Below are 25,172 nucleotides of genomic sequence, written 5' to 3'. Positions count from 1 at the left end.
GTTTAGAGATTAACTTTGTGTTTGTGCGTGTGTGTATGGGTGTGTATGTATGTGTACATCATGTACTACTTTCTACCACATTCATATAAGATTAAATTCAAACCATTCTAGAGATATTAGGGTTTTCATCTGGCTCATAATAGCAGAAAGGAATACCTAATTCTTTGTTATCCTTAATATGTAACCATCCTTGTGATTTATTCAAATAAAATAATACCTGCTATTCCTTAAATGCATTACTTGAAATTTAAAACTTAGTAGTATTATTTTCATAAGTTTGTTTAATTAGAACATGAAAATTTATGGTAAAAAATGCAAACAAATCCAATTAAGGAAAGCATGTTGGAACAAATAAAGTGGTGGAGGCAGGTTAAATTATCCTTCAATTTAGAACTCATTATTGGATTAAATTCATTTAAGACAATTTGGCTTTACAATAGGACTAGGAATTGTAACATCAGGTTTGTAAAAGTGGATCTATCTCATAGTTGTGTGTTTGGTTAGAAATTAATCTCAACTTTAAATTCAGTTAGAAAAGGACTTCAGGGATTAAACCCACAACAATCCACAAAATCCACAGCTTAGAGCAGACGTTTCTGACAGGCAGTTCCCTTTCTTGTACTCTCCTGAATCGAGAATAAACTGTGCAATAGGGATTGCGAGTTCAGAGTGAAATGAATCTTTGAATGTATCATCTACTTAGTGGCCTTGCGATCCTTACTGGATAAACTTCCAGAAGACTCCATTAGTGTTTGAAGTGAGCACTAGCTGCGGGAGGGGCAGGGGTGCTCTGCATTATCAGAAGGAAGTTCAGTTTGGACTGTGCTATGGAAGATTCACAAGCCTCTCTCTCTTCTTCTGCCCACAGAAATCTCCTCGTGAAATATGCTTCTGGAGTAATTTAGGAATTCAACACAGCTACACAGGGGGCACTTGTCATCATTAAGTGTGTCACTTAACATGTAGGTTGCTAGATATATTTGAAAATAGAAGGTTCAGACACTTCTCTAATTAAGCTACTCTTAACTAGTTTTATCAATTCAGCAACTATTTAATGAGCAAGAAATATAAAGAAACATTTCATGCCTCATATATTCTAGAAAATATGCAAAAATATACATTCATCTCAAGTCATTAGTGAACCAAAGGACCTTCTCGTATTTGATGATGACATATTTCTGTCAAATCCAGCCATGGGATTATCCATCTATCTCACTGATAGAACCTTCATAGCTAAGGCAATAAGGAAAGACTTTGAAATCTGTTTCTTCGAACTATACTCTATTATTTTTGCCCTAACATTATAAAACAAAAAATAAAAATCCTATAAAATAGCGTTCAGGTAAGAAATGTCTACTTCATCTTTTCTCCTAGATCAGGGTTGCTCGACCTCAGTCCTACTGACATTCTGGGCCAGGTTATCCTTTATTGTGGGAGTGGTCCTGTGTCCAGTCTGCTGTGTACAGCATTCTTAGCCTCTCCCCACTAGATAACAGTAGCACCGAATCCCCCAAATGTGGCAATCAAAAATGTCTCCCAACATTGCCAAATGTTCCTCTGGGAATGGGAGAAGCAAAACTAACTTCAGTTAAGAACCACTGCACTAAATGTATATCTGGTGAGCACCACATTATCAGATATAGGGCTGGATATTTGAGACTGAAGATAAATATGGCAAGGGGAGTTGGGAGACAGAGAAATAAAAAATTACAATAATGAGATTAACACTGTTTTCTCTTAGTTACACAGAAATATAAAAACAAAAAAGAAAACAAAATAAAAAAACCACAAAATAGCTAATGGCCGTTCAATAAAACATGGAATGAAGGGTATTCCAGGTCCAAAATGGGAAATGAGTGCAAGCTTTCATGTCAGACAGACCTGGGGTTAGAATTCTGCCTAGCTACCCACAGGTCCTGTGACCTTGAGCACAAGGATGCTCGTTATCCCTAAGCTTCAGTTTCCTGCACTGTTAAAATGGGGATTCATACTTCAAGGCTGTTGGGAAGATTAATTATAACTAGCATAAAACCAGTGGGCCCTCAAAAAAATACAGTGTTTCTGGGGCGCCTGGGTGGCTCAGTTAGTTAAGTGTCTGCCTTCAGTAGAGGTCATGACTCCAGGGTCCTGGGATTGAGCTCCACACTGGGCTTCCCACTCAGGAAGGAGTCTGCTTCTCCCTCTACCTCGTGCTCTCTCTCTCAAATAAATAAAAAAAAAAACAACATTTTTTAAAAATACAGTATTTTTATAATCTTAATATAAATTCCTTTGGGGCACCTGGGTGGCTCAGTCAGTTAAGTGCTGACAATCTCAGTTCAGGTCTTGATCTCAGGGTTGTGAGTTAAAGCCCCACATTGGGCTCCATGCTGGGCATGGACCCTACTTAAAATAAATGAATAATATAATATTATATGATATAATATGATGTGATAATATAATTTCATTTCATTTAATTTAATGATGAATTATTTTAGGGGTGCCTGGCAGGTTCAGTCGGTGGGGCATGTAACTCCTGTTCTTGAAGTTGTGAGTGTGGGCCCCATGTTGGGTGTAGAGATTGCTTAAAAATAGAATCTTAAAAAAAAAAAGATGGATTATTTCAGTGTAGCAGTTTACAGAGTGGACTTTAAGGTTAGAGTGTCTGGTTGGGTTCAAATCACTCTCTACCACTTGAATTTGCCCCTCAAATTCTTCCTTTGGTAACATAAGAATGATAAGAATACATGTTTCATGAGGAAATTGTGAGGATTTAATGATTTCTCTACATGTGAAGCGTTTGCAAAATTAGCTAGTACTTCCTGAATCAATTTTAAGATACACATTTTTCCTATTTTAACAACTCTGACATTAGGAATCATTTTCCATAGATGACATATCATATATGATCTGGCAATTTTTTCTCCTTAACTCAGAGAAAAAGTACTGCTGGATCTTGCAAACAATTCCAGCCTGAATTCAGTGACATATGATATTATTATGTGATTACAAATAGTTGGCTTAAACAAATCTTTTGACTTCCATATTTATTAAAGACAACACCCATCATCCAAGTTATAAACCTTAGTATTACTTTTATCCCCTCTTTTCCCATGAATCCTGACATATAATCGATCTCTTAAAATAAAGAAAAGCTTTTCTTTGTATTTCTAGTTGCATTAATATCCATATTTGCATGTTTATATGAAATAACACACTGGAGTCCCCTAACTACCTTTTAAACAACTTCCTCCCAAGCATGCCTACCTCTAAACATTCTCTACTCCAAACTCTCCCACATAAAATATGGGAATCAATTTTTTAAACATAGAGACAAGCTACATTTCTATTGAATGTGCTTCAGTGAATCCCCATTTCATAGTGTGTTCAGTATAAACACTTTATTTGGAATTAGAGGCTTTCATAATAAAGCCTCAACTAACCTTGTTGGCCTTAAGTGCCACTCCACTCCACTTCACGCACAATGGACCACTAATTGTTGGCTTATACTTTCTACCACCAAACGTTTTTCATCCTGCTTCCATATTGCTTGGAATATCCCATCCTGCTTGGAATATTCTTTGCAGCTCCACTTAGGAGAATTCTATTCTCCTTTTCAGACCCATCTCTAATGTCACATGGGACTAAAACAGCTTTTCCTTTCTGAAACCCTGAAGTCTTATATATCATACTTATAAAGTTTGCCTTATTTAATAGTTAATGTTTTACATATCTTCTGTTAAAATCCTTGAGAACAAACTCATCTTTTTTTTTTTTAAGATTTTATTTATTTATTTATTTGGACAGAGAGAGAGACACATCAAGAGAGGGAACACAAGCTGGGGGAGTGGGAGAGGGAGAAGCAGGCCTCCCGTGGAGCAGGGAGCCTGACACAGGGCTCGATCCCAGGACCCTGGGACCATGACCTGAGCCGAAGGCAGACGCTTAACGACTGAGCCACCCAGGTGCCCCCAAACTCATCTTTTTTAATCTGTTGCACTAACAACACTAAAAATGTCCAATGAATATGTATGATTATTTTTGAATGTTTGAAATGTAATATTTTATTAGTCTACATCAGAGATTTTTATTATTCCTCTGAGAGAACTGACATCTTGCTATAAATTGTGCTCATAGTAGGATAAAAATATTTTCTTTCTCTCTATAGAATTTCTCAAATAACAGTTAAGAGTCCTGATCAACTTTTTTGTTTCTATTATTTGTGGTATAAATGTTGAACAAAACTCTTAGAAAATGTGGATTAATGGATGAAATATTTATAGTTTTCATCAAACATTTTTTATAACAAGTGCCATTTGTTACGTGAATTGCAGTGATGCAGAATATTTAACCAGATATTCTTTATAAAGGCTCCAAACACCTATACATTCAATGAAATTAGTTGAAAGATATTACAGTAACTTTTATAATTGTTAATAGTAACAATAATCACAAGAATGACTGGTAAAATTTCTACACTGAGATCTTGTCACAGGTCTACCCCATAGATTTATATCATGAATCACCTTCTCAGAAGAGACTTCTAGTACTTTAATTTCTTGACAAAGGTACACTGTGTCTCAACAGCAGCAACCCACTCCCCCAATCCCACTGCCAAATATGACCTTTGAGAATGAAACTCCAATGAGTTGATACTATGCACCAACTAAAGTAAATTTCTCTAATAATTATGATTCTACTCTATGGAGTAGGGTATGATCTTACAATGCTTTGGAAGTATTTGTTTTTTGTCTCTTATCTCTGACAACTGTATCTCCTTCACACACTAACAAAAATATAACTCTCATTCATCATGTTATTGTAATCCTAGGTCTCAAATTATTCTTTGTGTTTTCCATTTTCCTTTCTCTTTCAATTCATACCAGTTGACTTGAATAATTGGGTTGAGCAGCAACTTTTCCAGAAGGACCATTATAAGAAATAATAATAGTTATAACAATAATAATAGTGATGATGATAGCCCCACACTTTAGGAAATATAAAGTCTAGAACTCAGTTCTGTCAGTCAATTCGTAACTGTCCGTAGAACTGTTGATAATCAAATATTATCAATAAAATATAAAATAATGCTCTTGTAGTAAATTCAACCATTGTCTGAGTGCCATTAGGCGATGCAGATGAAAAGGTGAATTAAATTATCACGCTCTAGAAAAGTCATTGGTTCTAGATTTATATACTTTTTACTATTTAATTCTCACAGCAAATATTTCTTTAGCTTCTTTTGTGTTCTCAGGGACTTCATTTTCATTTCAGAAACAGTGTTAAGAAGAGCACAAGAATATGGGCACCTGGGTGCTCAGTTGGTTGAGCATCCAACTCTTGGTTTCTGTTCAGTTGCGGTCTTGGGGTTGTGGTGTCAAGGTCTCAGGGTCTCAGAGTCTCAGGGTCTCACCCCACACTGGGCTCCCTGCTCAGTGTGGAGTCTGCTTGTACCTCTCCCTCCCCTTCTGTCCCTTCCCCTGTTCATGCTTGAGCTCACGCACTCTCTCACTAAAATAAATAAATAAATAAGTAAATAAATAAATAAATAAATAAATAAATCAAATCTAAAGAAGAACACAAGAATATATTAAGTTAAAATATTCTATGATAATAAAGACAGAATTGTTTTAAACTTTGTTTCAATGGGCAGTGGGAAGTAATGATAATTTTTTAAATCATGCATACTTATATGATATACATTACTGATAAGTGCCATTATGATAAAGGTTATAAATCATTCATATGTACTTCTTTACACCGATGTATTTTGTGACCATCTGATAGGCAAGCATTTACTAAACTGTCTTTTTCTAATCTTTAATCCTAAATGGAGAATGGAAAAAATTGTTTCCACCCAGCACCTCTGGTTTGTGGTCATGAGTGTGGGCTTTGGAGCCAGACATCCTAGATCCCTTACTAGATGACTGACTTTGTCGTACTTAGCCTCTTTGTGTCTCATTTCTTTATTTGTAATGTGGAAATAATAATAGCATTTATATCATAAGGTTGCCATAAGAATAAATGTATTAATGTTAAATGCCTAGCGTAGGTCTGGTATAGAGTAAGCACAATATAAGCATAATTTATTAATATTCCATTTACAGAAAAGGAAAATGCATTAAAAACAAGTCTTTTGAATCAATACTAGCCTTTTCCTAGACAAACCTAAATAAGCATTTAGGGTCAAAGGCAATTTTGAATTAAAAAATATGCCCAGGTGTGCATAAAAATCTGACAGGATATATGCAAAACATACAAAGTAGTTGTCAATGATATATGGGTATATGGTACTTTTACTTTTCCTCCTTAGGTCCATCTATTTTAAATTTCTGGGTTTTTTTCCTCCTATAAAATGTGTTATTATACTTGTTAAAATGTTCTGAGTTACTGCCATTCACAGAATCATACCATTTCAGGATTTAAAGGCACAGAAGCCATCCAATCCAACTTACACATTTTGCAGGTGTGGACTCTGGTACTCAACATATTATGTAAATTATTTAAAACAGTCTGATGCATTTTGGCAGAGCTGGGATAAGATTGTTAATCTCCTAGATTCAACTTTACCTTGTAGGCCCACATTGCAATTACAACTTATTAAGAAGAACAACAGCAAAAATCAATTAGAAGTATATCTTAAGAAAAACCCCTGGGTGATTAAAAATCATCTAAGTGATTCTAACCACAATGTCATATGAAGGCAAGGATTTGTGTTAACGTGGTCAGTTAAAGAATTTTCTCCTTTTTTATATTTGTTTACAGTTAACGTAAGAATCTAGGTACTAGGAAGTGTGTCTCCAACGGTGAACATCCAATATATCCACCTGTGGCTTGGTACAGTGACTATGTCTTGGTAAGTCTTTGACTTGTCCTATAATCGGGACTAAGGAAAATGTTGCTGTAGTGCTGACCCCTGTCTAGTGAATTCTCGAACATGCTACACTTTGAGGGACGAAACAAACCTGCTGTGGCTCCTATGTTGGACAACACCCATATGCCAATGACAGGTGGCACTCAGGCGGATCCTTTTGCTCTGCAAACTGGCACCTGGTCTTGGCTCTGCCTCAACACAACACGAGAAGAGCTGCCAGTTAATGGACATCTTTGACTTTGAGGCATTTCATATTCCAAGTGTGTCCCAGATTGTTAGTTGACCACTGGCCAGAGCCCAAATTGGATGCCAGTTCCTGAATTGTTCCTGAGCTGAGATTCTCAACAGATGGGCCAATGTGGTCACAGGATGGGGCAACTTGCACTCCTCAATCTAAGTGGCAATTAGTTTTGTGTTAACAGCAACTATTAGCACCTATTTGATGAAAACACAGAGAAAGTACCATTTTGGCATCCCTCTGAAAGTTGTTAATTAATCCTGTTTGTAAACAAAATCCATATCTTCAACTTCCAACAAAGTAACTTTAACCTGGTCCAAACTTAGATTTTCAAAACACTAAGACACTTGATGTGTGGCTTATGAAATTGGTCTAAAAATTACCCTTTATATCAATGCTATATGGTATTCCTATAAAGTTATTCATAATACAGTGTTTTTAACTGATCATCTAAAATTTTATCTCAATATAAAATTTGTAAGTGGCTCAAGTCCATAAACAATTAATAATCACATAATTACAAAGCCCATTAGTTTAAAATACATATTTTATGCTGGACAGATTCTAAATCAAGTCCTGGCCCTAACATGTATTAATATGTGTGACTTTGGAAGCAAGTTATTTAAGCTTCTATTTCCATATCCCTCAAATGGGGAGTCATATTATTCTAGAACACTACTGAAAATAATGTAATTAACATGTGAAAGCATGTGACAAATAGTATGTTCTTCAAAAATACTTGCTTTTATTTTTTCATAATCTTCTTACAAAAGTGATGGTTTTCTTATTATGAGCAGACAAATGATATAGTATAATGTGTGAAATTTGAAAGTCCCAACCCAGATATCTTATCGAACTGGGGCTACGATAAAATATCTGGATCATGCACAATCTTCCAAAGGTAGAAAAATTGGTGATAATCTTCAGGCTTTGCAAACTGGCTGGCAAAATTTATAAACAAATCTATATGATTTAAAAGCAAAAGGGATACTTATTAAATCATTAGGATTTTATGTGTTTCTATAGAAATTGGCCAAAGAAAGAGTATCCATAGAAATTGTATACTCTGTATTTTTTACCTTTACTATATTTCCCTTATAGTTTTCTATATAACTAATAAATGCCATCAATCAGCTGGATTTATAAAACTGGAGCACTTGTTATGTGTATTTACAGTGCTTTGAATTAGTTATATCATTTTAATAACCCTTTGAGTTAGAGTGGATGGCATAGTTATTCACCCTGTACGAATGAATCAAAGTGTAGGTTAGTCATTAGGCCCACAGCATTGCTGGCCCATTTCTTCGGGATGTAAAATACAGTTTAAATAGCTTCTTCAGGGTCATACTCCTAGTTAGTGGTAGAGAAATCTGTCAAACACCATTTCCAGAACATGGGAGTATAACTAAACAGATAAATGATTGAACAGTGTGAGAACAAGCCTAAAGTCTAACATCTCTGGCAATGGCCTAAATATTCTTCACGCTATTTGTAGCTATATTAAAAGACCTCTCGGTAATTGTGCATGTAGTTCTAACTTTTTTTCCAGACAGAAATGGCTAAGGCATCTGGATAGCTGAAAAATCATAGAGTATTCATTGATACTTTTCTTTATATTTCTAAACCTTAGGGACCAATCCACTTTTCGGATGTCACATATCATGTTTTATATACATTGCTTTTCTCCTGCTTTCAGTTCTTTTCCTTCTTTTAAAAAAAAAAAATAATTGACCGATCTTGACCAGCCTACCTAATCAGCGTGGTTATTTATCAGGAGCCCAAATTACCACATGTCCTTGAAGCACACACTGTATGGCAAGAAGGCCTATCTCCTCAGCAGGGTGGCCAAGCACCTGTTCAGCATCTCTGCATCCCAGAAGCACGTGCTCTAAACAATGGAGCTTCAAAACAATTAATATAAGAACATTTTCCAGGGCTAAATGAAAAAAGCCACTTAGTGTAAAAATGCTACAAAAAAAAAAAAGAGAATTATAAGTGGTTCTATTCAGTTTCTTTTCTTAAGGATTCATGTACTTATGTGAATCTCACATTTCACGGAATGAAGAACTCTAAAAAATCTCTCTTAAAATAGACTTGCACTTTAGAAAAAGGAATTTGTCAGTGGCTTCAAGAAAATTGATAGAATTTTGCACCATATATCTTGCAACTCTTATTCTCTGGTCCTTTTTCTATTTTTATGAAATATTCATGAATTATATCCACTATGTGCAAGCCATCAACCGCATTTAGAATTTGTAGGCATACATAAGAATGTAAATGGCATATTTTATTTCCTTTTTGCTCTGACAAGCTATTATGAACATTCCTTTCTGTACTCTAGATCTTTATTAAGAAAGTTAGTGTCATTTTAGAGTTGGTTTAGAAAATAAATAAAAATGAAATAAAAAAAATCACGGAGCTAACTATATGGTGATATAACAAAGTTATATGAATGATGAAGGATGTTAAATCTCCTGTTTGCAGTTCTTTAAAAGACTGCCAATAATTAACTGAAACAATCTGTACTGACAGGCCCAGATAAGAAATTACAATTAGATTAATCACACTACTCCTTAACTAATTTCTGAGAAGGGATATTTTTATTCTCCTCACTCTTATTCAATTGAACAGAATATTGTAGTGTTGGTGTATTTTAATTTAATTTTTATTTGTTTCATTGTAAATTTATTATATTCTGTTTCTTTCACATTAATATATGGTATTTTCCATAGAGCTCCAGGACACATATGTATTATTACATATATACATACATGTATTTTTATTTTGATATAAAAAATATGCATTATCCATATGGTATGATGGAACATAGCATAAGATGAAACATCATCTTAGTATTATAAATACTGGCAACTTTTATCATATGAAACACTTTGTGGAAAGATGTGCTGAAGGCACTAGCCATCAAAAGAGTATTAATTAGCAAAAACTTCTAGGTTTGCCTGAGAAAAAAAATGTGGTACCCAAGGAAGAAATGAAGATTACTTTAGTCCTTACTTTCTTTAATGTATTGTGTATGAAAATACTTTTCCACATCACCCAATCTGGTTAACATAAAAAATAAACAACCAATAACAGTATAATTATATTGCTTTAAATGACTTTTTTTAACAGACTATCAGTGAGCATTATAAATATAGTAGGCACTTAATAAATGTAGATGATTCCGAAAGGGTATCTTCTACAATTTAAATTATGCTTAAAAAACAAAACAAAACAAAAAACCTGTGTTTTAAAAAAAATAATCATTATAAACAATAAAATCTTTCCCCTCTTTCCCCTTATCTCAGTTTATTCCCTCTACCCACTTTATTTTCATATTGGTATGTAAAATTCTTGCCCCTAATAGAGGAGTTGATGTTCATTTATTCGAGCATACATATATTGAGACCCTCTGGAAAAAAGATATTGATACTTGACCACAGTCACAAATAAAAAGAGTGGCTTATTTTTTTCTTCCTAAAACTTTCAATTCTGAAAGAGTAGCATCTTCAGAAGTTTCAGCAAACAATTAACATTTTGACGGGAGCATGTAATAAGGTGAAGGCTCCTTCTTATTTTGTCCCTTTGTTATATGGAAAATAGCCATCTTTTCCCTGGTTGGGCATTAGGGTTATTGCTAGCCTTAGGAATTGCTACTCTTCCTACCTCACCAAAACACTCATCTAATCAAAAAATGTCTTTAATACAACTCACCAAGGGTACATTTTAATTTTATTAAAGATAGTTACTGGGAAAGGTCAGGAGTTTAAAGGCTAAATCAAAGAAAGAGGTATATGAGTACTACTAAAAAAAAAATATTTTCCCAGTAAAGATAAAAAACATGCGCCCTTAATTCATCTCTGGTTTCTGAGAGTTTGGCACAGATATCTTCTGTGTCGAAGGTTTAAATAGCTATCACAGCATTTCATAAATTTAAACTTGAATTGAAAAGCTTTTCTTGTCTCCGAAAGAAAAACAGTCACATATTACTTACATAGCAATTACAGGCCATGCAGCTGCCCTACAAAGCTTTACTATAAATGTGTTAAGCATGAACCACTACACAAACCTTATTCAAATTGCATTAAATGTTAAGCCAAAGAAATGTCATCCTCCACACCACTTCACACAATTGCTTCACAAGAACAATGGCCATCTCCCTAGTCTGAGACTTAAATAATGTAATAGAATCAATGTTGTTGATTTAGGCTATGTTTGGTTAAAAGTCATTACTGTTATTCCTCACCAAGTAAAGAGGTCTATTTCTCCCTCATTATGCGTAAGTGAAGCTTATGCTAATGCATACAAATCTAAGAATGAATAAGCTTCTTTGAAATACCATTTAAAGATTGAGAATTCAAGAAAAAGTACATGGCTTCTATCATGATAAAAATATTGACCTCAATTTCTATACTGCACTGATCCTTACTTTAAGCCTTTCTAACATACAGTTTAAAGCTTACACAGCATTTCCATTTGCTTAATACTTTAAAAATATTTAGCTGGTCACACAAAGCACTGTAGTAGTATCATGCCAGTAATAGAAAAATAAAGAGGCCAGAAACCTATGACAATTTGGTTTTAGGGAAAGTTAGTGGAGGTAAGATTTCTCAAAATTTCAACCTTGTCTTTAGAGGCCTTTCTATTATCCATTCTAAACATGTAATATTCATACTGTTCTTTGATTTTATTATTTGAACTCTGAAGCCAATGAATTTGGTAAGATTGGAGAATATTGTGGCAACTAAAGGTGTCAGGCTTATGATCTAACACCTAGAGAAATCTGGGAAATCAAACTGGGCTTGATTAAGTTTTATTTTACCTTAATTCAAAGACATAGACCCATTAAAATGCAACACACTCGTACAACTTTCCATTTTTGAAACGTTTGTGAACTGGATCTTGTTTAATGATTAAAAATGGCAGGATCATAAGGGATGTTCTATGGATATCATGAAACCTCTGATATCATGTGACAAAAGGGCATTCTTTGTGGTTTTCTTCCCTAACACCCCACAAAATCCAGTCTAATCATGAGAAAACATGAAACAAATTCAAGTTTGGGGAACATTCTATAGGCTACCTGGCCAGTAACCCTTAAGACTGTCGAGATCACAAAAACAATGAAATTTTGAGGAAAAACAATGAAAGATGGAGGAAAGATAGAGAAAACTGGGGAAACATGAAAAGTAAATGCAATATTCTATAATATCCCAACTAAATACACTAGATTGGATCCTGGAGCAGAAGGAAGACATTAATGGAAAACCAGGTGAAATCAAAAGAATGTATAGACTTTAATCATTATGTATTAGCATTTGTTCATTAGGAATGGCAAATGTTTCATCATAATGTAAGATGTTAACAACAGGGGAAACTGAGTATCAGGTATATGGGAATTCTCTGTACTATCTTTGTAACTTTTCTATAAAGCCAAAAATAGTCCAAAATAGAAGTTTGATTGTTTATTTTTAAAAAACGGACAAGGCTGGGGCGCCTGGGTGGTTCAGTCAGCTAAGCATCTGCCTTCGGGTCAGGTTATGATCCTGGGATCCTGGGATGGAGCCAGCGTCTGGCTCCCTGCTCAGCAGGGAGTCTGCTTCTCCTTCTCTCTCTGCCCCTCCCCCTGCTCCTGCTTTCTCTCTGTGTGTCTCTCAAATAATTAAATAAAATCTTTAAAAAAATGAACAAGGCTATTTACTCCCAGTAACTGAAAATTAACCTTCATCTATACTAGGCCAAATTTTACTATATAATTCTTCTCTCAATCTTACATCAACACTTTAAAATTACACATAAAGTGCTCTCAAACTTGAGGAAAATTATTAACTATAGATAGAGGATAGACACTAATAACTCAGCTCCATAAACTCTTCTTGCTTTTTAACCTGCTTCTCCACTGAGAAGGCTTGAGGAACCTAACATTCACAAACTCCTGTAACAACACTCCTTTAAAACTAGATGTCTAACAGCAAAGTGACAAAGGAAACAGGCTATTATGATGATGAAAAACTAACCAAATTAAAAGTTTCACTTGTTTTATTCCTATAGATTGCAAAGAACCTCTCACTGACTATTTAAAACGTTTGGTCCATTTCAGGCCAGTGCTGTTGATGTTACAACTTTAGAAAATATAGTATCAGGGGCTTAGAGATAAATAAATCAAGATTTTGAAATGAATGCATACATTCAGAAAAGTATCCATAGCAGTTGCTAGTGAGAGCAGATAAAAGGCAACTGATATCTGTGAAAGCATGTATAATTTCAGTTGAATGAAACCTAATTTCTTTCTTTCTTGTTTTAAAGAAAAATTACAAAAAAGGCAAAATGTGAAATCTTACGCAGATGATGATTGTAGTAGGTGTGATGGTATAGTTTCAGAAGGTAAGACTAGGAGGAAGACAAAACAAATCTTAGATCCCAGGGTCCTGGGATCGAGAGCCCCGTGTTGGGCTCCCCACTCAGTGGGGAGCCTGCTTCTGTCCCTCCCCCCTGCTCATGTTCTCTCTCTCTCTCTGTGTATGTCTTAAATAAATAAAATCTTTAAAAAAAAAGCTAGACTTGCTCATTATATAGAAAAAAAAAAAAACACTTGAATGATTCATTTGGTCATAAAGGGCAAGGTCTTGGAAAGATTTAGACAACAAAAAAAAATATTCTTATAAAAGAATGACAAGCATTTTTGGACTTCCCCTAGAGAGTTGACTGACTGGGTTTGGGGGTTTGGTGATAGGAAGACTAGAAAAGAGATGGAGGAAAAGATCTCCATGAAGAGATCGAGATTGAGAAAGTGACAGACAGTCCCTAAGTGACAAATTCCCTGTCTGGATAGTGATGTCAAGTATTTGCTGCTTTTTCAGCCTTGTGTTGCACGAAACTTCTGCTTTACTCCAGACCTTAGAGTCAGCTACATGCAGCAGCCTTTGCTTAGTGATGCTCTTGACAACCAAGCAAGGCAGACAGTATCCAGTGTGCGGGGAAGTATCACACAACAGAGCAGTAGTTGGAGGCAACTGGGCTAGGTAGTCAAGAGTTCACCACGAGCAGAATGGCAGACCTGGAAGGGGCCACCTCAGGCATCTTTGATAGTTGGGGATAGTAGATGGAGCGGAGGATCGGCATTTATGTGAAAATTCCATGAAAGAGTGACCTTAAAAGCCTGGAGGACTTCAGTATATTAAACAGCAGCTATGTGGCTTGCATATGTAAAAATCATATGTTTGGAAATAATACACTGAGATATAAGAGTGTTTGGTGGTACAATCGGGATGTCTTTTTTTTCTAATTATTCAATGATTATCTAACAATTTTCCACCCATATGATGTTCTTACCTTCCTCTTGGCAAGTCTGCATCATCCTTTTTCCACCGCACAGTTGGTTGAGGATCTCCCTGGACCTGACAACGAAATTCTACAGCTTCTTCCTCCAGCACCACCTGGTTAATTGGCCTCCTGAGAAATGTGGGTCGTTCTTAGGAAGAAAAAAAAAGCAACAATGGTAAAATGAAATGAATGTTGTGCATGTTTTAAGTATGTTATAGAAAAGAACGTAACTCCGTATCTCAACTATGTCTTGATAAGACCTTATGAATCCAATGTAATTGAATAAAATAAAATATTTTGGAATACAGAAGTACCTATGGTTTGTATATAACACTATACAATCTTTTGGAAAATACTAAATTGATTTTTCAATGAATTCCTGAGCTAAATCATGTAAATCCTGTCATAAAAAATCTGAAGACTGAATTCCACAGAAAGAAGGAAAGAGGTAAAAATGATTAATTTAATCTATCACAATGGCTGAGTGGGAGAATTAGAAGTTGAGACCGATGGAAAATACCAAAAAGGAAACTAATTCTAATTGTCCATCAAGAATGTTAGCGTTAATTGGAGTTAAAATAAAATCTAAAAAAAAAGAAAAAAAATAATGCGAGAGAAACAAAAAAGTTGTGCTCTCACATATCAGTGTTACCTAAATTTTCCCACATAAGCTATCATTTCACGAGGACCCAATACTTCCATGAATGTTTTCACTTCATGTATGGACAGCTCCCTCTCTGATTTATTTTTTCTTAAATAAAAAAGCTGTCAATATGATTTTTTTTCTTAAGTAAAAAACACTGTTATTTTTAATTATTGTAAACTATTTAGTGTCATATATAATTTTCTAGGGCCACTTCCAATTATCTTCTTAGTGTTCCAGAATTTTTTTTACTTAACTTTTATGTTTATTTCTCTAGTATTCTGTTTTCATTTTCCCACCCTTTATTTTTGTTGTTACTTTGCACCTATCCTCCTTACTCTCCATTTCAGCACCCCTCTACATAACTCTAGGAAACAATCAATCCCTGTCCGTAAAAATCTTACCATCTCAGAGAAATATAAAACAAACAGTTGTTTTACAAATCTCTAAGCACTTTAACTTCTTGTCTAGTTTCTTCCCTTTTTTTAATAATGGAAACATTACCATTTAAGTTTTTATTAGCACATGTCTTCAAATCATAGGCAGTCCAATAGTGCTACTTACTGAAGTAGAAAGAGAAGTCAGGGAAAAGAAAGATGAAATCCACTGGGAATTGACACAATTTATCTGGCCATATGGCCATATTTAGTCACTTAAGACTTTAGTTTCAAATCCAATTCAAAAATGTCAAACAAGTGGCACAAAACTGAAACATATTTAGCTAGAAACCTTTAAATAAATCACTTCAAATAGCATATATTAAGAGTATAGGATGGAAGTGTATAATTTTATTGTCTAAATAGAGATCTATATTTATAAAATAAATGTGTGAGTTGCAAGAGACATTTTGTATTGCAGTAAAGTCAACAATCATTGGCATTCAGAAGGAAGACAACTCCATCCCTCCACAGTGAAGTTGACAGTACGGATCAAAATTTTCTCTAAAATAGCAACCTGCATATGCTTACATATCTGCACTCTGAGACCTCAAAATCCCAAGCTGTAAAACAGGCAAATAGAACTTTTCATGGAGAGCTTTTTTAACACAGAATTTAGAAATAATCCATAAAAACTTGGAAGGGAAAAAAAAAGTTTGCTCCTAAAGATTTTAGGTAGTCAGAATCAATTAGCAGCTAAGTGCCCCCTCCCCCAAAGACAGCAGAACAAATCTGCATGTTGGATGGAATGATTTAGTATTATCCTTCTTTTTTTTAAGATTTTATTTATTTATTTGAGAGGGAGAGAGAGAGGAGAGCATGAGTGGGGGAGAAGCAGAGGAGAGGGACAAGCAGACTCCACACTGAGCATGGAGACTGACCTGGGGCTCCATCCCACAGATCATGACCTGAGACAAAATCAAGAGTCGATTCTTCAACCGACTGAGCTACACAGGTGCCCCGATTTAGTATTATCCTTTTGAACTCTGGACACTATGTGCTCCAAACAACTATTTTAGCACTGGCTGGTTGATATTGAGCCATTGTTTCTGGCATCAAATAGGTAACAGGATCAGTACAATATCTCTGTATGAGTGCTTGGAATGCTAATAGCACAAATGAATCATTAGCACAGAAAGCAGGATTAACTTTTTCTTTCCAATCACTTGGGGACGTTCATCCAATTCATCTAAAAGCTGCAATAACCCGAAGTTAAAAGAGAGCTAAGCCACTGCTAATATGGCTTGAGATTGAGAAATCATCTGTCAGTAGACTCTTCCTGCCCACTTGGATTTTAATGGGGGTGTTGTGCTACAACCTAGTGTATAGAGAGAAGTCATTCCCTCTATCGCTCATTCATTTCGCACATGTTAACACAGCTTTTCCTAAGTCAGGCTTTGAGCTTGGTAGCTGGCGAACAGCCAGCAGCTTGGTTTCATCAGAAAAGTGGTAGGAGATGAAGCTAGTCAGATAGGGAATGGCAAGACCATGAAGGGCCTTACAGGCCATGTCTAGGAATATGAGTTCTGCCCTGAGAGTGAAAGAGAGCTCCTGAAGGATTTTAAATAAAGAAGCAACATTTTTAATAACATGTGGAAAAGACTGTGTTGGCAGATCTGTGAAAGATGAGCCAGAAGAGAAACATGAAGCAGTGAATTAGGTCAAATGGTTTTTGTAAGAAATTATTTCAGCTTCGACTGATACAGTGGTTCTCTGGATATGGAAAAGGGAAATTGGAGTGGGGGACGAACCATGAGAGACGATGGACTCTGAGAAACAAACTGAGGGTTCTAGAGGGGAGGGGGGTGGGGGGATGGGTTAGCCTGGTGATGGGCATTAAAGAGGGCATGTATTGAATGGAGCACTGGGTGTTATACACAAACAATGAATCATGGAACACTACATCAAAAACTAATGATGTAATGTATGGTGATTAACATAACATAATAAAATTAAAAAAAAGAAAAGGGGACAGAATGAAGAGATATCAGAACTGAGTGATCAATCAGATGTGGAGGTTGAAGAAGAAAAGTTTAGAAAGATCCTTATTTCTATTTAGCAAACTGGAACAGATTGGCAGGTAAAGTATGGATATAGGGTGTGTGTGTATGTGTGTGTACACCCTTTCATCACAAAAAAATGGTAGATATGAGAAAAATGAGCACCTTATGCTTATGCCATAGTGGTCAGGTTTCTGTTACGTGAAGTTAAATGCATTCCTAATTAAGAAGACAAAGGAGGCTATTTACATAATAGAAGGGAAAAGAAAAAAATGATCATATCTGTAGATATAGAAAAGCTCTTGGATTTTAAAAAAAAGGAATAAAAAAGGAACCGAAAACAACTTCTTAAACATGAAGATATGAGCGAAGATGTCCATCAACAGATGAATGGATAAAGAAGATGTGGTATATATATACAATGGAATATTATGCAGCCATCAAAATGAATGAGATCTTGCCATTTGCAATGACGTGGATGGAACTGGGGGGTATTATGCTGAGCGAAATAAGTCAATCAGAGAAAGACATGTATCATATGACCTCACTGATATGAGGAATTCTTAATCTCAGGAAACAAACTGAGGGTTGCTGGAGTGGTGGGGGTAGGAGGGATGGGGTGGCTGGGTGATAGACATTGGGTAGGGTATGTGCTATGGTGAGCGCTGTGAATTGTGCAAGACTGTTGAATCACAGATCTGTACCTCTGAAACAGATAATGCAATATATGTTAAGAAAAAAAAAAAAGAAGAAGATAGCAGGAGGGGAAGAATGAAGGGGGAGAAATCGGAGGGGGAGATGAACCATGAGAGACGATGGACTCTGAAAAACAAACTGAGGGTTCTAGAGGGGAGGGGGCTGGGAGGATGGGTTAGCCTGGTGATGGGTATAAAAGAGGGCATGTACTGCATGGAGCACTGGGTGTTATGCACAAACAATGAATCATGGAACACTACATCTAAAACTAATGATGTAATGTATGGTGATTAACATAACAATAAAAATTTAAAAAAATAAAGTATTTCCAAAATGAAAAAAAAATAAATTAAATGCAAAACTTCTTTTTAAAAGTAATATGCTAAAATCATGCCTACTAAAATCAGGAATAAGATGGACATGCCAACATTAATGATCAATAAGAAAAAAAAGAAAGTGTGAGAGTATTGGAGAACAGAATAATAATTTTGATAATTAACAATTGCAACAAAAAAAGAAGAATTACATAGGATCATTGTAGCAATACTGGCAGTATTGGAAAATGGGTGCTTTTAGGAAAAATTGTGGCAGACTCATACACTGCAAAACTAGTAAGTCATGGGAATGATAAAGTTAACCTCTGTCAGTCTATCATCTATCTAACACGGAAAATTTTCACGGCATGATGCTAACTATAAAGTAAATTGTATAACAGTATGTGAGACTAGTTCCATTAAAACACACATGAATATTTTCAGGCCAAGTTTTTGTATGCTTCCTTTAACATGTTACCTGTCACAAAATTGCAACATATGAATGTAATTAATCCAAAGGGTAAACTTTACATTAGACTCGTTACAAAGCCAAAGTTACTAAAAGCAAAGTTGTCTCTTCATCCCGGGACACCATAGGATCCTTGAGGGTTTTTTGGCTATCATATGTGTTCTAAGCCCTACTGTTTTGTATGGAGACACGTGGAAGAACCTAATTTATAATTTCAAGAATAAGGAAGATATAGGCTCCCCCACTGTTGTTCTGATGAACTCAGCAGGGGTGGACAACTTCGCAATGAACTTTCACTATTCCCTTCTGCCCTCAAGCAGAGTCTAGCTGCCTAGCAACTAGATAACCACAGGAAAGTATGTGGTATAGAATTTTTGGAAGCCTAACATTGGCTCATGATGGAAAATGTAATTCAATTGATAGGAAAGAAAAAAGAAAAGACAATGCAAAGAACAAGCCAGATAAATGTCACGTGCACATATAGGGCACATCAAGACGGGTTTTATACTTGAGTATCTTTGGTTGTACCTTCCAACAAAGTGACATTGACATTTACTAATACATTAGAGTTTGGTCGTAACTTTTAAAGTATTATTCTGGGAATTTCCATAGCACCCATTACAATAATTATCTCTAAATTGTATTATTCATTATTCTAATTGTTTTCTGCTAATTATACTAAAATCACCTTCTACCTCAATTTTAACAACCTACAAAAAAACACTTTGTTAAAAACTGTGGGTGTGCCTAACAGTTATTTAAATGGAAATACATCTTTTGTAAGAATTATTTTCCAGTTTCCATAACTAGACTTTATTTCCAGAAAATCTGAGAACCAGAAACATGAATATTAAAGACTAAAGAATTTGTCCAGGTAGAAAACACATTTTTGAAGGCTTTGCCACTATTATCATGAGCTAACATAAAGCCATGCCTCTTTCAGACACAAATTGCAAAAATTACAAGGAAAGGTCTTGGGATTTACTGTTTTGTGTCAAAATCATCTGCAAATAAATGTAAAGTTAGAAGGATTAGAGAGTAAGTTGATGAGTAATCACATTCGATACCCATTAATGCCCATGGAGTTTGTACTCCATGAAGCTTTGCGCAATTAAAATAAATTTATATGAAAACATCTTGAACCACTAAATCATAAGCAAACTTAATTTTGAGGCATGTAAAATAAGGTCACTGATTTTTCCATGTTATCACCTTATGTCTGATCACATATTGAAAATCAGGGGGAGAAATCTCAAGGGTTGTTTTCTGACTGCTTATCAATTAGAGTCCCTCTGAATGCCCTGATCCCTAATTACATAGCCATGGAGTGATCGGAGGCAATGTCTTTGCCAATACAATTAACATTTTTTTTAAATGTGAGATTAAATGGATTGGAATCACCTGCATAACTTGCTTACAAGGTTAATCTCTCTTGAGACAGTAGTGTTGTTTAGCAGCGTGGTACTATGTAAAGTACAGCTTTCAAGTAGTCAGGTCAATTTAGTTTCAAATTGGCATTCTGGAAAACGCAACTCTGTGTGTGGCTGCAATAAAATCAAATGCCAAGTCTCACTATAGTTATGCCAATAATGTTCAGAAAACAAAATGTTCACTTTCATACAAAATACAGTAAGTCTGAAATGCGGTTGCATAATATCTCTTGTTTCTTATTTACATGCGACAAAGAAGGAAATTAAATCCCCAGTGAACAAATTTCTTTTCTCAACTGTAGGCAGTCTTTGACTATGGCTATAAAATTGGCAATGGCTGTGTCATGACAGCCATAACTAGGATCATCTTAACAATTTTTAAAATAAACTTTGTTTGACATTCGGAAAGCGGTGTTGCAGCAATAATTATGTAGGTAGAGTCCTTTAAGTCCAATACAACCAAAGCTATGCAATAAAAGGACAGTAGAGCTACCCAGTGCTTGTAAACCTTATCTTTAACTTTAGCTGACCCCGAAGTACTCGCCACCCTATGGTATCTATTAAATCGGAAAGTCAGATGGCTAGCCTTAGTATGTCTCTTTTTATTTAACTGGGCATGCATGAGGGGACGGGGTTATGATAGCCATTGAATGTGAATTATTGTGCCCTTCCAAAACAGACTGGATGATAATGATCAGTCTGTCTGAATGTGATTAAATTAAGCCCGGCTGCATTAATTTCTTTTCTTGCCAAGAATTTTCTTTGTATGAGAGAAACCATCCTGTGAGGCAAAGACAAACATAGGTAAGTGTTTTCGGAGGGGAAAATGCTTCTCTCACCATATTTTAGAGGCAAAGTTTCATGCTATTGCTGATAACGTGATGCAAAAGGTCCCCTGGGAGCAGGGCACATGTCTATTCATCTTACTACTTTATTAAATATTTGAACAGGGCCTGGCACATAGGAGGTGCTCAATAGATGTTTGTTAAATGAGGTAATGGATGAAAAATAATTTGCTGTTCTAAAGTCTGTAAGTAAGTATTATTTAAAAGAACTATATTACTCTCAAAAATCTTGATTTTAATGATGACTTATATTTGGAATTCTTACATGAAGGCCACAGGTTTTCAACAAAACTTGGATATTTCTAAGGGTTGGTTCTCTTCTCTCATAGCTTTGTCTCCCAGTATCTCAACTACATTCAGGCTACCACCTATAATCTCTCCTCTAATAACTGAAAATCAGCATCACCAGCCCCACCCTCTGTACTCATCTCCAAAGAAATGGCGACTTCCCAATTGGATTACCCTACCATGAAAGCCATCAATTGACACAGAGATTCCAATAGTTTTTTTTGTATGAACAACAATAGATCACTTGCCATTTGAAGAAAGCCTCCAGTGTAAAAGACAGAACAACATAGGGAAGGGTGTGGGGAGGAAGTCAGAAGAAATAAAAGCAGGAAGCATCACAAGAAAATTTTATTTGAAAAAAAAGGGTTAAAATCCTAAAATGCAAGAGAATTTAAGCTATCCATGAAACAAGAACAGAATATTATAAATAAGGAAGAATGAAAGAAAAGAAAGACCTGGGAGGTTTAACATCAAATTAACAAATACATGTTTGACATATAAACTGAATAAAAAAGATGGGAGAGGATAACTCCCTGAATTATTTAGATAGAGAGTTTTTAGATTATAATTGCTCACCAAGGGTCCAGCCAGTAAAAGGAAAAAAGTGCCAAACCAAGGCATAGTATTGAAACATTTCAAAACACTGGAATAAAGATACAGTACTAAAACTGGAAAGAGAAAAAAAAAAAAGAGAGAGAAAACTGACCACATAGGAGTCAGAAGCCCAGTAGACTTCTAAGAGCAAAAGCAGAAGCTGAATGATTTTAGAGTGGTGATTTTAATATCCTGAGCAATGCTTTTGTAAACTAGAATTTTATAACCAGCCAAAGTATCAATTAAGTTTCAGAAAGAATATATGCTTTTTGCCCTTATTTGCTCTAGGCTCCAGTCAAAGAGAAGGCAGGAGAGAGACACTCTTCTGACACAGGACTTAACCAAGACAGAAACAAAGGCATGGTGCAGAAAACAGAATCCAGCATGAGAGAAAAGGGGAAATAAATATCAGCATGAGCTTCCGGAGTAGATCTGAACTAGCCCAGTCAGATTGGCAGGAGGTCTGAGGCCTCTAGGAAGGCTGTAGCAAGGTGGGGGGGACTTCATAGCTAAGTAGAATTTTAGAGGATTTCGAACCTTCCATTAGAGGTTTCAAGAACTCATGACAGATGTAGACAAACACACATAAAAGAAAAAAATAGGTTTATTACTAACTCAAAGAAGAACAAATAAGTGCCAGAAAAGAAATGCCATCATAATAGCGTAACACTAAGCTCAGTCCATAATTACATGGTTATAATAACTCATTCTGAATCTTAATATAACCAATGTTTCTAAAGTCAATACACTGAAGGACAGATAGAAGGGGAGTGGAGGTGAGAATGTGGGAAAGGGGATATAAGTGGGCCAAATCATCGTCTTACAAATAGAAAGCCAAAATAATATATAAAACTGCAGAATAAGGACATATTTAAAAACATGGAAATAAATCCCATAAGAAAAAGATAAAACAGGCTTGTAGAAATGCTCAAAGATGAGGAATATGTGCATGCATGTATGTGTGTGTGTGTGTGTGTGTGTGTGTGTGTGTGTGTGTGTGTGTACTGGAAGGAGGGGTAGGGCTAGATATTTCTGTGTTTCATTATAAGTATAGTAATACTTCTAATGTCTATTGGAAATGTAACATATGAAATCTTTTTTTCATGGATTACTTTGATAGGCATTTAAAAATCATTTGGGGGACAGGGCACCTGGGTGGTTCAATCAGTTAAGCATCTGCCTTAGGCTCAGGTCATGATCTCAGGGTCCTGGGGTCATGTCCTGCATCAGGCTGCCTGCTCATCAGAGAATCAGCTTCTGCCTCTCACTCTCCCTCTGTGCACGCTCTCTCTCAGATAATAAATAAAAATCTTTTAAAAATATAAATAAATAAAAAATAAAAATCATTTCAGGGGCACCTGGGTCGCTGGGTGGATTAAGTGTCTGACTTTGGCTCAGGCCATGATTTCATGACCTGAGCTCAGCAGGGAGTATGCTTGTCCCTCTGCCCCTCTCATGCTCTCTCTTTCTCTCTCTCTCAAATAAATAAATAAAATCTTTAAAAAAATAAATAAATAAAAATCATTTGGAAAAAAATTGTTATTTTTAAGTGATAGTTAAATTTTGGATAACAGATAGCCCAAACTTACCCATAATTAGAAATTTAATTATGTAATTCTAATTTCTCTGACTTCAGGATCTTTAGAAGTTAATTAACATATATAAAGTGCTAGGGAGTATTCTTTATGAAGGCATCTGGAGTGTGCCATAGATTTTAGTGTCCATTAACACTATGATGCCTACCTCTTAATTTTAGATTTGGTACTGCCCACTTAACTAAGCTGTTATGTATGGCCAACAAATATTAAAGGACAAACAGGATAAATGATGCATGGCGGATGGCAGAGTATATTTTGAAAATGAAGTTACACTGATCTCTCTGCTACATAAGAGATCTTTAAAATATAAGCTGCAATTTTCAAACTAAAAAAACCCAAAAAACAAAAAAAACCCTTCTAAGTTCAAGCCTACTTACTAAAGAACCAAAATACTTACCAAAGGCTTTTGTATTAGCCATGACCTATTACTCCTTTTGCTGTTTTTCTTGCCATTTAGAAGTGAATTATACTTTTTGAACAATTAATATTATCAGTTACTTTTTCTGTATAACATATTTTAAAGATGGAGTTGCAAAGGACAAGTAAAAATTTTCTGTTAGCTACGGAGGGGTTATAGTAGCCAAATTTTTTATTTAAAGCAGAATTGCTGCTCCTTGAAAATAAAATTGAGAGGGAGGGAAGGGTAAAGTGTAGCCAGTTATACGTTTATAAACCCTAGGTCAGAAATAATAATATCTAACAACGATGAAATATAAAGAAGTTTATTAGAAAACATGTACTAGACACAAAAGCACCAAAATAACGTAAAGAAGCCCCCACTATTCATAGCACACTAGTTCTTTTCTCTCAGAATTGAGCAAAGTACAGAAGGGACCTTTCTCATACAATCCTGGTCACGTCCTTGATTTGGACAATCACTACTGATTTTATATTTTATTTCTGGGTTTGGATGTTGTTTTCATCAGTAATGGAGATTTTCGGTCTTTTTCTTCAACTTAATATTGTACTTATAACCCCTTGGGTCGGTTCTGACTAGTTTACACCATCAGATAAATGTTCTCAGCTTCTTAAATCAATTCTTCCAGAGGTATGGCCACTAGACAAATTCAATCTTTTGGTTTATAGCTATTTTCAAAATAATTTAGAAGTAACACTGTAACTCCTGACATATTTAAGGATCTCCTGTAGTTCTCATCACGTCTTTAGGGAACGTAGGGTGAATATTTCATAACACAGTCACATTTTGGTAAGTCTAATTGCTGGGGTAATGACATTAAACCCTTTCAGTTTCCTTCTGAAGGCAGTATGCACTGTTATAATGCAACATTTTTCTGTTCCAAAGCTTGTGGCAGTTACAGAAAAATAGTAATGAGTGTTTCTTTAAATAGAACAGCTGTACTTGTGGGTTTTCAATGCTAATGTTCAATGACCACTAATTTTATATTTAACCAGGCAAAACTGTATTTTATTCATTATGGAGTGA

General features: G+C 35.4%; 1 protein-coding gene across 18 annotated transcripts in view; it reads right to left on the bottom strand.

Annotated features, from left to right (window-relative positions):
• Positions 1–25,172, bottom strand: part of ROBO2 (roundabout guidance receptor 2) — a 1,625,448-nt gene that overhangs the window by 139,946 nt on the left and 1,460,330 nt on the right. For all 18 annotated transcript variants that reach the window (XM_078058803.1, XM_078058842.1, XM_078058774.1 and 15 more), the window contains one exon: positions 14,424–14,562. In XM_078058803.1, the coding sequence (XP_077914929.1) occupies positions 14,424–14,562 (139 nt within the window). The remainder of the gene's footprint in view (positions 1–14,423; positions 14,563–25,172) is intronic.

Source organism: Halichoerus grypus, chromosome 1, assembly GCF_964656455.1.
Source record: "Halichoerus grypus chromosome 1, mHalGry1.hap1.1, whole genome shotgun sequence".
NCBI classification, from domain to species: Eukaryota; Metazoa; Chordata; class Mammalia; order Carnivora; family Phocidae; genus Halichoerus; species Halichoerus grypus.
This window is presented reverse-complemented; position numbering and strand designations above follow the sequence as displayed.